Raw genomic sequence first — 14,322 nt, forward strand, 5'->3', positions numbered from 1 at the left:
AAGTGGTGTTGTTGATAGGGGTTTGCCTAACTCGAACCTTGGGTTTGAAATTAACCCTTGAATTGAATTGGAAATGCTTGAATTGAAATGATTGACTGAATTGATTATACCTTCAATTGATGAAGCAATGTCCTTAAGATAAGTCCTCCATGTGTTGATGTAATAATATCATGAATCACATAGAATCCATCATGAAATCATAATTGATACATAAATGAAGATGCCTTGATGTAGTTTACTGCTCCTTGAATTAGATTTGCTCTTGAAGTGTTACTCTTGAAGTGGTGTAATAGCATAATGCATAGATGCAATAATGAGACAATGAAAGATTGATGAAATGAATTGAGAGGGATGCTTTATATAGGGATTTCATAATAAAGTCACCTTTAGGCCGATTTATAATAATGATATTTTCACATGGACCTAGATATGAATAGAATAGGACCACTGTATTATCCTCTTGAAATTGGGGCAAAAAGTGTTGGACCAAGTGGCTTGGGGCCAGTCGGTCTTGACACTTTAGGGCTGAATTTTTAGGGATGCAAGATAATTGGGTTCTGATGCCGAAAATAGATTTGTATAAAAATATATAATGTTTAGATTGGGGAACATGTTTTGAGATTTGAAATGGGGCAGGAATAATTATAAATTAGGATAATAAATGATAAAGGTCACACCTAGAATTAAGGGCCCCAATAAGAGTGTGATGATGTATTAAAGTGGAATAAGACTCATAATATTGAATTCAATATTAATTTATTACAATAAAGGTCATCATAATGATGAGTGCTAGGAGAGTGTGAAATTGGACACCCTAATTAAAGGTGTACAATTTACGATGCTACAACATCATATATCTAAATAGTAAATTGTTAATAATTCAATAAACTAATCTTTAAAGTTTTAAACTAGTTAATATCGAATAAATTGTATACAAATTTAATCATTGTTGAGTACTTGTATACCTCCAAGGATTGAAGCCTTGTTTAAGGCTTTCTTGGCTTTGAGGCATTGCAGCAAACATTCATAGATCATCAATTGAATTGATGGTTTGCAAACTTGGCAAACCACAGATAATAATAATAACTCAATAAATTTAAAATATTGAATAAGATTTAAATTTAAACTTAAAATTTTAATAGTTAAATTTACTATTAGTTTATTTTGTTTGAATTTGTTGTTTCTAATACAATAATTTTTGGTTTAGATTCTAGAATGTCAAGTGGAGGAAAGCATTGTTTGTACCTGTTGTGGAAATATTGTGAATGTGTTTTAGGGTCAAATGGGTCATATGGAACAAATGCCATTAAATGTAAACTTTGTACTAAGACATTTCAGAGCACTTGAGGGTGAGGGTTCATTTTCTTCACATATTGGGAAAAGTTGTTGAACCTTGTTTGAATGAAGCTATGAGGGATCAATAAAGGGCTGATGGTAAAGTGCCTTATTCATTCTCTCATAATTAAGCAATAGGGGCAACTTAGAATCAACTTAGAGAGTTAGATACGAACGTGTCTTCTAGAGATGTGACAACAAAAGATATAGAGTTATGTTGCAAGAGACGACACATTAATAACCCAAACCCCAATTGTTCGATGTGCAGGGTTGAGATGCAGTTGATGTAGTGATTGCGCATTTTATTTATTCAAATGGAATGCCATTTAATGTTGCTTGCTCACTTTTCTATGAGGAAATGGTCCAAGCTATCACTAATGGACTAGCAAGTTATAAACCACTATTATGAACAACCTTGCACTACTCTTATTGTTAAAGATAAAGTTCAACTAGAACAACAAATTGTACCAATGAAAAGAGCATGGTCTGCAGAGATGCAACATTGTGATGGATGGGTGATAGATGCTAGAAGTTGTCCACTTCTTAATATCATGGTAACATTGTAATGCCCCCTTCTTAGCTAGAGTCAACATATCAGGATTAGTCTTATTAATGAAGTCCTCGTAGACTGATAAGGATGGGTAGAGGATATTGGATTGGTGATTTTTTCCTATTTTAGAGGGCACTTTAGAGCAAACATGGGTGGAATTAGTTGACATAGTTGTTATCTCCAAGTTGCATGTCTAAATGGCATTAAACCCTAGAATATCTCCTTCAAAGGAATACATGAGTCTAGAGAGAGAGTGAGGTGCTTCGTTGCTAGACGTCCTAGGAAAGAAAATGGAGTTCACGTATTTTATGGTTATTTGTAATACTATAAAAGATATTAAAGGTGTCTTGGAAAGCCAAATTATTAAGTTATAATAAATTCATTGAATGATAAAAAAGATGAAGTTAAGTGACATATCTTGGATGCCCTTGAGGAGAGAGAAAAGATTATTAAAAGGAATTGAGTGAGATATTAAAAGTTTTAAATAATCTCAAATTAAAAGGAGTATCAAAGAGAAAAGCAAAACTCAATTTGAAAACATAAAGTCGGTGTTGGGAAGAAACCCTAATTAGGGCGCATGACTTGGAGGCTATTAAAAAGACTATTTGGAAATCATTTGGCATGTTATGTTGGGTTATTCCTCTTTCTTGTCTCCCGAGAGGAGCATGGCTGAACCCTAGGGGTGAGAGCTGCTTGTGGAGACGAAAACCTCTATTAGTAAACACACTTGCAGTTGTGGGAGATCAACCAAGAGCGTGCAAGGGAAATTTCATAGCAGGGGTTTCATTGGAGCTTCAAAGACTTGGAAAGATGTTGCCGTTACAGGAAATCTGAGTGAGGTGCTTGCTACCAACTGCCCCCTTTCTTGACAAACTAAGAATTCAAAGAGTTCCAATCTGCACATGGTGGGTTAGAGCTGAAGAGGAGGGTTTTTACTTTGTAGTATGCAACAGAAAAAGATTCAAAGTTTTGGAAGATGTTTGGACGTATTTATGAGTGACCTACATGCTTGCCTAGCTGACCCCTACCTAGGCATTTTGAAGGGCTTTAAGAGGTCAAATCTGCTATGCTCAAGTTGGAAAAGAATCGGCTGTCCAAAAAGAAAGTTTAAAGAGGTTTCAGTGCTGGGGTTTTGGAGTTTCAAATGATTTATCATCAATTTCTGAGTAACTAGCTTACTTGACTGGCCATACCATTCAAGAGCAATTTTGAAATAGGAAGAGGGGAAATGCATATTTTATTTAGTGTGAACTAGTGAACTACTTGTGGCAAAACAAGGGAACATCAAAAGAGTGGGAAGTCATCACTGAAGGAGCTTCTGCAAATTATTTTATGAGTGACTTGGTTGGCTGCTAACTTAGTTCCAAGTTGGTCATCAGCAATCTCTTGGACACCTTCACCAACAACCTATAGTGGTTGTAAAAATCAGGTATGCTTAACTGAATTATTGTAAGGCTCATACTACAAGCTGGCCATTCTTTTCAATAGTGCCTATATGTTGTAAATCTTTGAAAAATCAGAAAAATCAGTAGTTCAGTGACTTGAATACAATTTGATTTCAGTTGGTTATTAATTTTTTTTATGTTGCAAAACCATAACTAAGTGGGACTCTTCAAAACAAAAAAAACACACACCTTCTGCAACTTCTGTCTAGTTCTGTAAGATCACATTCAAAAGACATATAGTATTATTAATCTAATTAAAGAACAAGCAGGTGTTCTTCCTCTATTGATCAAATATTCAGTGTCCCAAAGAGGGTGGAACATTACAAACATGTAGTGGATGCCCTTTTTTTTGAAGGCAATAGATTGTCTAGGGTAAGGAAAAAATGTAGACCTCCTTTAGAACTAGCTCCACGATGCAATTGAGGAGGTGGGGGCATCTCATGTAATCCAAGTTGTTACAGATTCTGCTCTTGTGTGTACAACAATAGGCATGTTGGTACAAAAAAGTACAAGCATATATTTTGGACAAAATATTGTGTGCATTCATTGATTAATGTGCTCAAAGATATTGGCTTTCAATGGATTTCAAATTTCATTGAAAATAGCAGAAAAAAATGTTGATATGCAATTATCACCACACACAAGCCATTTATCAAAAATTAGCCAAGGTGGAACTCCTGAAACTCATTGATACATGGTTTGCTTCTTATTTTATACTTCTTGATCATCTTTATGCAGTCAAAGAAGCTTTGTGTACCACAATAGCCAATTATGCATAATAGTTTGGAGATAATTCGAATTAAATATTACAGTTGAGATGAGAGGTATGGTCCTTCATAATCGTTTTTGGGCTGTTGTTAAATTTGTTGACTTTATACAGTCCATATGTGAAGTAATCATATTTGTAGATTTCGAGAAATCGTGTTGAAGATATGGATTCTATGTGTGAAAGAACTAAGAAAATAACAGATGTTAGAGATCTTTCTCTATATCTTTAGATAGAAGAAAAGGTACATGGAAGATGGAACAAATTTAACACACCCCTTCATTGTGTTGCCTATGTCTTAAATGCTAATTGGTATGATACAACAGTGACCAGGAAGAGGTTTCCATATGAGGATAGAGAGGTGATGAAAGGGTGTTTGGCTGTGGTAAAAAATATTTATGACCAAGGTGATGATGCTTCAATTATCAAGACAATGGAATAAGTTTTCACATTGGCAAGGTCAATTTTTTCTTTTGTGGAAGCCTAATGCATGCAAATAAAGACCCTACAGAGTGGTGGTGGAACTATGGAAATAAAACATCTGAATTGCTCTCACAATTAGCCAAACTCTTCATCTTGTAGTAGAATTGGAGTACTTATGGTTTCATTTATTCACCGAAGAGGAACTGATTAGGGTTGAAGAGAGCAAAGAACCCACTCTACATTAATAGCTCACTTTGCCTTTTCTTGTGTGTACACCATGGGTACAAGGAGGGTTCTTTAGCAAAATGGGACCAAATTCTAGCTGATGGAGCAGCTGCAACCCTGGAGGATGAAGTGGTTGATGCGGTTGGCCTCAATGATTTACCCCTACTTCTATTGCATGCAAAGGAATTTGAGCTTGAGTGTGATGAGTAGTTAAGGAGCATCATAGCTGAGGACCTAGAAATTGATGACATAATTGATGTAGGAGTTGAACTTCATCCGTGAATTACTGGTCAACAGAACTTGGAACAAAATCATATGACCAAATTAAGACATGAGTCGATTTTTTAGAATTGGAAATTGGGATCTTATTCCAATGTTTTTGAAACTTGCAGCAACATCTGATGCATGCAAATCCCTGTCCTCATCTGAGATTGGTATGAAGATATTAGAGGAACAATCCAATGTCAAATAAGTTATCCTATTTGAAGGGAAGGATAGTTTTAGATTTCTTAATGAGTTTTGTGCCTTGCTTATGGCAACTTTTAGCAGGTACAGACTGGTCATTTCCAGTGTCTTCTACAATGACATTGGTCTTCCTAACAACTCCACCTTTTGGTTGCCATAGCTCTGTTAATGATTACTAATAGGGAGTTACCTTCAATTTCAATTAGATTCAAACATTTCCAAAGGCCCAACTTGAGTCAGAGAACTAAAACCCACTGCCTATGCCTTATTGTGTGTGATAGTAGATACCTTAGGGATGCGGCGAATGAAATCACATAAAAAGCTATCCATAAATCTCTGAAAATTCCACAAGATTTTGCTTAGTTGAGATTTTCTGTTGAGGCTTCATGAAAGTTAAGCTCAACATTTGTTAATTTTTGGGGAAAGTCATATTGAATCCAAACAATGTTTTCTATATTCACAAACCCCATTATCGTCGGTTTATTAGAACATTAGTATTAATGCTTTATATAATGTGTTATGTAACCATGTGATTTTATATAGTATGAACTATGTATTGTAATATATTTTACTAATCTTGCTATATATTTTAGCAACATAAATAATATTATTGGTAATGTTACATTCATTATTAATTGATTACTTGTACCAGTTATAAATAAAAATTGATTAATATCATCCACTGTGCTATGATCCAGTAAGTAGGGGCACTTACTGCCAGTGAATGTCTACGTTCAAAATTCAGTGGTTGCATGCTCCCTATGCTAATGTGGAGCTTGACGTGGTGATAACACCGGTGTTGGGAATGTTTGCACATGATCTACACAATGAAGCATAAATTATTACAATGACTCCATTCGGCCTTGCTTTGACTAGGAGTCTTTCATTTCTAATAAACAAAGGCACTACAAAATTACAAATAGTTATCTTCCTAGAATATTTCAGCCGGGTGAGGAATATATACAATATTACAAAGTATAAAATAGATATCTAAGGGCAGTTTTTGGCTCTTTAGGGATCCCAAGGTGTTAGTAGGTTTGGATTGATGCAAATTGGAAAGCATCTAGGTCAGCAACAATCTTACAATCTTTGGGAAAGTTTGAAGGAATTGATAAAGATGACGCATGAAGTTGTAAACCTAGATATTACAGTTGATGAGTTTGTCAGTGTTGGGACAAGCAAAATGTAGAAGCACAAATTTTGAAGACATTGGCAGATGGTATGATTGATGATGAACTTCAAAGGACGAATCTCTCTACTGTTATTAAAGGTTGAGTTGCTAATATTATTTCTTTGGATGAGGTCATTGGAAAATGCTAGTTGTGGTTAGACAGTTTAGCCCTCAATGCTGCTGTCATTGGAAGGATTTACTCATTTTAAGGCTTATGGTATGCTCTAGCAGAATAATACATATTTGCAGGGCAACCCTGTGCAATTTTTGAGAGCAAGACCCAGGTTGAGGCAGTTGCTGATTTCCAAGTTATTGCATTCATTTTGAATGCTAGCAATGTGAATATACGAGTTGCAAGTTTATGATGAATTTAAATCCTGAGGATTAACAGTTTCATGTCATCATCAGGACATGGATAATGAGATGGTAAAATTCAACCTGCCTAATCAGGACATTTGGGAAGCTATTATCAGCTGCATTCTCATTCTAGCCACATAGCAGGGACTAATGATCATCTAAGGAGAGGCTGCAACATGTATTTTAGGCAGACACTATAAAATTGTTTGTGCTTTATCAATTTGTGATTAAATAGAATTTTCCTAGTGATAGTGGTATTGTCAGTGAAGAAATCATTTCAAACAAAAACTGATGAGTTGTTTCTCCTAATTAGAATTGTTTAGAATTGTTTGGTGCTTGTTGAAGTTATGGAGGTGAACTGGCAATCACAATTGACCTCTATAAATGGAAAAAACTCCACTTAGTTTTTCCTTTTTTCTCATTCGGGTACACCATACATGTCTTTTGAGTTCTAACGTTAAGTTATATTCCTGTGCGTTTAATTGTAACTCACTTTTTCTTTATTTTATCACTTCTAGGTTCTTGAATAAAGGCCTGCTGCTCTACCTAGGTGGAGCCAAGGATACTGGTTATGCTGTTGTGGATACCCAATGTAGAGTATTTAGGCTTACTCTTCTAGATTGTTTGAATCATCCTTTTCGTCAGGATTTTTTAGGCAGTCATTGCAGCATGCCAGTGAAAAGGATATATCTGAGCTTTGCTCTTTAGTATTGATTGAGACATTTGGTGTTTCATTTGATTGTCATTTTGAGTTCACTGTTATGACAAGCTTTTAATCTCGAATTGGGAAGTCTATTGATTTCAGGATTAATAGGTAATCTTGCCAGTTCAGTTTTTCATATGTTAGATCTGGAAATAGATTTTTGAAATTTTTTTTGACGTGTTTCCATTTTTGAAGTTTATGTCTAAATATCTTTGTATTCAGCCTTTTTTATTGAAGCTTTGGGTCTGACATATTGGATCCTAAGATTTAATAAGTTTTCTGATGTTTTAGGTTATATGTAGTTTTCCTGAAAATTGTGATAATGTAAGCAATTCCATTGGCCAAAACTATAATATTGCATCATAAATCTATTTATTTACATAATATTACACTGCCTATTTTAGCACTATTTCCATTTTATAATTATTGTCATGATTATTTAGTATTTATTTTATTCAATATAATTAAACTTTTGTAACCTGTGTAGAGAACTAATCAACATCTCAATGAACGTTAAGTGATAGTGCTATTTTTAATCTCACAATTTTTTTTGGTTGGTAATTGCTTTTGACTGGAGCTCTGAACCAGTGGGGACACATTGGGGGACCCCATCTCTGTGGTGATATTGGCTTGCTGAGGCATTAACACCTCCCTGATTTGACTCTTGCTGATTTCTCCTTATCTCCATGCTTGTGCAACCCTTATCCCTCCATATCTCCTTATCCCTCCATTGTCGCTCCGTGCCACCACTCCACACCTCCTTATCTCTCCGCTACCCTCTGCTCCTTGCCTTATCTCTTTGCTGAAATGCCTCATCACTCCAACCTGCTACTCTCTAAGGTCGATCAAGCGCCTCCTTATCACTCCTTATCTCCTTATCCCTCCATGATTCCTTATCTCTCCATTGCTCAGATCGCCGTGGCCCATTTTTATCTCTCCGTCTCCAATCCCTTATCTCTCCTGTCTGCACCCTTATGTCTTCCCGTGCACTCCCTCCACAGTGGCAGCGCCTCTCCTTATAGCTCCCGACCATCACACCCACCTCTACGAGTTGCTCCTTGATTCGGCCAGCCTTAAACCATACACACTAAGCAAGTATTAAGCCTAGAGAATGTCAGTCAACTCTGAGTGTTTAACACTTTTAAGCCTAGAAGTGTAAACTTAGTGTGTGCTGTTTAAGCCACCCGCCCTGATTCCACCCTCAGCAGCATCCTCCACCCTTCCAACCACAGCATCGTTTGTGTACCTCCTTGCTGCCAGCGTGTGCCTTGCCATGGGTGCGTGTAGTCATCCCTCTTTTTGTTCTTGTCTTTTTCATCTTGCGAGATGAAAGGCATGAGCTTTGAACTTGTGACCACCCTATCGATAGGGCTTGTGACTTACCGTCACACTGTGGGGTCATCCCCATTTTAGATCTCATTATTAATGTTATCACTATTATTGTATTATGGGTTCTTGGGTTTTAGTCAAGTTTTAATGTTCAATGTCAACTACTTTTCATGACGTTTTCCTATAATGTGATTTTTCCTAGCTAGAGTTTTAGCTTTTTTGATGCGTAAATTATTTTTTATTGGTTATCTGGATGCAAGTTATAATTTTTAAATCCCTAATTGCCAAAAATCGCACCTTTTGGGTATTTAGGCAGCCAAGATGGAAATTAAACCTCATTCATTGATATTGAGCATTTGACATTTCTTCTGAGCACTTGGCTATGGCGGCTAGGGTTTGGACTTGTTTTGGAGAGCGTGCATTCTTCAGAATTCAGTAGCTTTGAGATTGTGAAAGATCAATCAAATTGTTGCAGCTTGGTTGGCTTCATTTAGAAGTCAAATTGAATTGAATTGGGGCAGATTTGGCTTCTTACAAGGCAGATTTGTTGTAGGTTTCCCTAGTTGCTGTTTTGTTGTTAATTCTTCTGTGGTTTGGAGGCTTCTTTTCCCAAACACACAGCTTGCTCATTTATTGGCACCATCTTCCACTGCTAGGGTGTCTTAGTATTAAATAAGAGCAGATCTGAATTGTTTCAGAATAAAAATCAGAACTTTGTAAGTTGCTGATTTAATCTTTCATTTCAATAAATTGGCTAAGGACCTACAGGTATGCTTTTAAATCCTCCAATTTATTGTTTCAGTTGATAAAATTCATGTATTATTTCAATATGTGTTGCAAATTAAAGAAACCCCCTTCTGCAACTTCTGTCTATTTCTGAAAGACCATCTTATAATCAAAAATTACAAAGAAGATCTACAAATTATAGCAGGTTGAAGAGTTGAACCAGCAAGGGTTCATCTCAATATTGATGTGAGAATTCCTTGTCAGAGTGTTCTCCCCTTGACTATAGTCTCAAGTGAGAGACATCCCTGTACTGGTTGAATCTGTTTTTCCTGCTATTGGTCATTTCATGATCAATATTTAATCAGTAAAGTTCTTCTATGTTTATTGGTCTAGGTATGCAGATCTAGGCACCAACAGAGAGAAACTGAAAGCATAATTTATGGTACTAGCTAAATTTTTTTTGGATTGTGGAATTTGCCTTTATAGGCTTCAACTATCCCAGTGATTGTTATATAATTCAAGTCATGAGAATTGACCTGATTAATGTAAAATTGGGCATTTCATTTGTTACATGCAAATGCACATTGATGTGATAATCCACCCCCTATGGTTATTTTGTGTTTCTGCCGTTTGCAGTGAAAATTTGAAGAAGCATAATGTAGAAGAAAGAAATGTGGAGCAAGAAAATAATCATTTGTCAATTAATGATCAAAGCAACAATCTTAAGTTGCTAGAGGAAGAAGTTCAGACAGAAGATGCAAATAAGGTAGTTAATTCAAACGTGGCACCTTCATCTAAGGGAGACTTGAAAATATCAGGTGAAGTTAAATATTGCTAATTTTTCTGTTTCCTTTTGGTTTAACATGACATGGAGATGAAATGAATGCTTCTCTTTTTTGCTGAGAAATTTTGTTATAGGATTTCATAAGGGGTACTTATTGGGTCTTACTAAAACAGGTGCTTTGGACCCTCATGTTTCTAGAAGTGATAAGAGTTCTGGCTCTTGTGACAATGCTCAGAGTGAACTTGCAAAAAGCAAAGATAAAAAGCGTAAGGCACCTGGAAAAGACATCGATACAGATTCAGAGAAGAAACCAAGACAATCAGACTTAGTGAATCTTGAAAAATATTTGCAGGAACCAGTGGAAGTACCAAAAGAGGTGAAGAACAAAAAAAAGAAGAATACTGAGCATAAGGTTTTGATTGATAATGATGAACATAAACCAAGTAATCATAAAGAAAATAGAAGCCCAATCAAAGATAATAATACTTCACAGGAATCAACAGAAGTGTTAAAAGAGGATCATAAGAAGAAGAAAAAAAATTCCGTGGACAAAGATTTAATAGTTGACAATGAAAAGGAAACAAGCACTAATATAGAAAATGGAAACTCAATCAAGGAGAAAAGCAAGCGTTCAAAAACTTCTCAAAAAAATAAAGAGTCTGGGAAGGTTGACAGATCTTTTCAGGAAGCATTAGATGTGCCAACGGAAGAGGAGAAGAAGAAGAAGAAGAATTCTTCTGAGGATAAGGGTTTGGTAGGTAACAATGAGCAGAAAGCAAGTATTGATAGAGAAAAAAAATTAATCCAAGATAACAGCAAGCCATCAAAAGTTTTACAAGCTGAAAGTTTTCTCATAACTGTATGAATCTCTGCAGGAATCAACAGAAGTGCCAAAGCAGAAGAGGAAAAAGGAGCAGGAGGCTGAGGACGGGGACTCTGGAGATGATGCCAACCAAAATTGTTCCAAGAAAAACAAGAAAGACAATAAAGGATGTAAGAAGAAACTCCCATCAGCTAGTTCAAATGCGACAAGTGAAGAAGCAGCCAATAGCAACTTGAATGGGTTGGCAGAGGACACTGATAAACCATTATTTGATATCACACCCGGACAGAAAGGGGTTAAAGAAGATGAAAGGGAAGCAAACATCTCATTGAACTCAAAGCAAAAGTCTGGGGAGGTAATATCAATGAACTGCGTAGCTTTACTGTGTTATTGAAGCACCTTTTTAACATGCTCCAGGAGCATTTATGTTTATGCTTTGTCATTGAAGAACTAATTTGAGTTTGGTCCCTGGATGCATCTACACAGCTTCGTACTTGCATATGAAAGTAAATAGCCATGGGGAAAATGATTTAGATGCTCTATTATATTGTACATCCTTTTCATTCCACAATTTGCATAGATTTAGCTATTCCTATTGTACAGGATGCCTTGTTGATTACATTTTTCCTCCAAATATACAGCTTGTGGCTATATTCTTATGCTTATTATATCAGGATATTCCTTCAAATCAAGGTTGTGAGTTTTTCAACTCTTGCAAATTCCTATTTCTGTTCTAACCCACAAGTTTTGTGAAATTTCTTCCATCTTCTATTTGCACTATTAGCAAAATCCAACACACAATCCAGCTGTTCTTACCTTCGGTAAACAGATTGTAACAATTTATTTGTTTTTATTATTCTGTCTGCTGAATGCGATCTTTCCTCCCATATTTTGGAGTGAAGAAGTCCTTTATCATTTTCATCATCTATATCATAAATCTCTACCTGTTTCTAGTGATATAAATTTTACATTGTAAATGCATTATGAACAACTGAGATTTGATTTGGTTGCTGAAGATTAATTTGGATCCTGACTCGTGTATGGTTCTTTCCTTGCAGTACTTCATCACTGTGTGCAAATTCCAGTACCTTTCTCCAGTTGATAGGGAATTTTATTATCTATCTAATTTCTTTTCTTCTGGTGAATATGTCAAAGACTGGGTAGTATTATCAATTGGGAGGGAATAATTTAACATTTCATCCATCTTAGACTCAAGTGGACATGTTTGATAGAAACCCTCATTGTGCTTACTACAAACATATGGTTCATAAATGTAACTTATTGCCAGCACTCTGGATTATCTGTTTTTTCTACATGCCATATTGTTCCTGTTCTCCATATTTCTGACTAAGCTGGAGTAAGTTTTACTCGAGTCAAGAACTTACATCTGCATAGATCTGATGTTATTAGGTTTCACCATCCAATCTGGTGTGGGTTTCAAGGGTAGGTACTATTTCTTGTTCCAAGAATTGGGATGTCTCACCATCTACTATATTTGTATAAAGATCAAGTATTTCTCTAATCTATTTCTCAGAGTTGTCAGATACTTGCCCTCCCTAAATTTGATAAACCTATCTGCACAATACTCGATATGAATACAATATTCCCAGATATGCATGGATACTCTATACATAAATAAGTCTATATTTGAGCTGTATACAACACATTTAGATACTGCACCACACCATTGGGTGCCACATCCAGTTTAGGATTTATGCAAAACATTCATAATTTGCGCCCAAAATTAGAAAAGAATATTCTACACACAGATACAAATCACTAAATACATAAACATAATATATCAAAATAGATATTGTAAACAAAAATATAAAGAAACTAAAATATATATTAATATAAATAAATATTTTAAAGTTTTGCTCTATGCCCACAGATATATAAACAATTGAATATATGTATATTTCTATAATTGTCGGATCTAGTCATATCTGTATTAGGGTATCTTGAAAATTTGCTGTCTCCGTATCTGATACCAAAGAAGCAATAATCTGCAAAAAATCGTGATTATACCTGGTTAATTGTGAATTCTGGAGCTAGCCGATTTTTTCCCCCAAAAAATCTCGATTCATGAAAAAATTATTGACCCAATTTTCAACTATTTTTCACGTTTAAATAGCATTGAAATCATGTTAAAATACACAAAAAATGAAAAAAAAAAAGTGAAAACATCATTGCAAAAACCCACAAAACTCCTAAAAAAACTCACAAAATTATCAAATTTCTCAGAAATAGGGCCGATTCTGGGATGGAAGTCAGTGCAGAATCGCCATAGAAATGGTTTGTTATTTTGACCCTTAGTTTTCTTTCCAACCTCTAAAAAACCCTAAACAAAGGAGCAAGAGGAGCAATGGCAGTCATCAACCAAATTTGAAAGGGCCTCAATCATAGTTGGCAAACTTGCAGAGTACACAAAAAAAGAGGCCCAAACACGTCAAAAAATTAGCTATTTTTGTTTTTTTAAGTCAGTTTCGTTCTCTTCATCAGAATATATACATGAAATATAACATTTAAGTATAAGAAAGAAAAAAGACATATTGGCAGTTATATTTCATGTATATATTGGCAAGATGTTTGAGAGTGGTTTCAGATCTCTAGGAGTTATAATACAAATTCTAGGTTTTAGAAGATCTTTTAATTTTTCAGACTTAGTCAATTTTCACTAATCAGTATGCTCCTATCAACATTCTCTCGCTCTCTGTATCTGCCCCGAATTTTAGACCTATCTATCTCCTTATCACTCTTCCTCTATCCCCCTCTCTACCACACTCCATCTCACTCTCTCCTCTCTCCCCCAAGATCTAGACCTAACTCTCTACCGCTCTCTTTCTCACCCTCAAACCCCGACGAGGGGTGCTACTCTCAACCTAATTTTAATTTGCAGATGCTTGGTGCAAAGTTGGGGTGGAAATACCCCTCATCTCAAAAAATTTGCCCTCAAAATCTTATGTCAGCCTTGTAGTTCATCCAATTGTGAGCACAACTGGAGCTTGTTTGAAGCAATCCACACGAAGAAGAGGAGCAAGTTAGCGCAGAAATGCCTCAATGACCTTGTCTTCGTGCAATATAATTTTTGATTGCGCATAAGGAAGGTAGAGGAAGTAGAAGGTGGTCCAATTGACTTGGATGATATTGATCCTTACAGTGATTGGACATCACAGGTGTAGCCTCCATTGTTTTCCGAGGATGACATCACTGATTTGGA

The 14,322-nt window shown here is 35.7% G+C and overlaps 1 protein-coding gene across 1 annotated transcript in view; it reads left to right on the forward strand.

Moving 5' to 3' along the window:
• Window positions 1-14,322, forward strand: part of LOC131072179 (suppressor protein SRP40) — a 51,757-nt gene that overhangs the window by 25,095 nt on the left and 12,340 nt on the right. The window contains exons 3-5 of the mRNA XM_058008257.2: window positions 10,132-10,313; window positions 10,453-11,033; window positions 11,155-11,457. Of these exons, the coding sequence (XP_057864240.2) occupies window positions 10,132-10,313; window positions 10,453-11,033; window positions 11,155-11,457 (1,066 nt within the window). The remainder of the gene's footprint in view (window positions 1-10,131; window positions 10,314-10,452; window positions 11,034-11,154; window positions 11,458-14,322) is intronic.

This window comes from Cryptomeria japonica, chromosome 11, assembly GCF_030272615.1.
Source record: "Cryptomeria japonica chromosome 11, Sugi_1.0, whole genome shotgun sequence".
Lineage (NCBI taxonomy): Eukaryota > Viridiplantae > Streptophyta > Pinopsida > Cupressales > Cupressaceae > Cryptomeria > Cryptomeria japonica.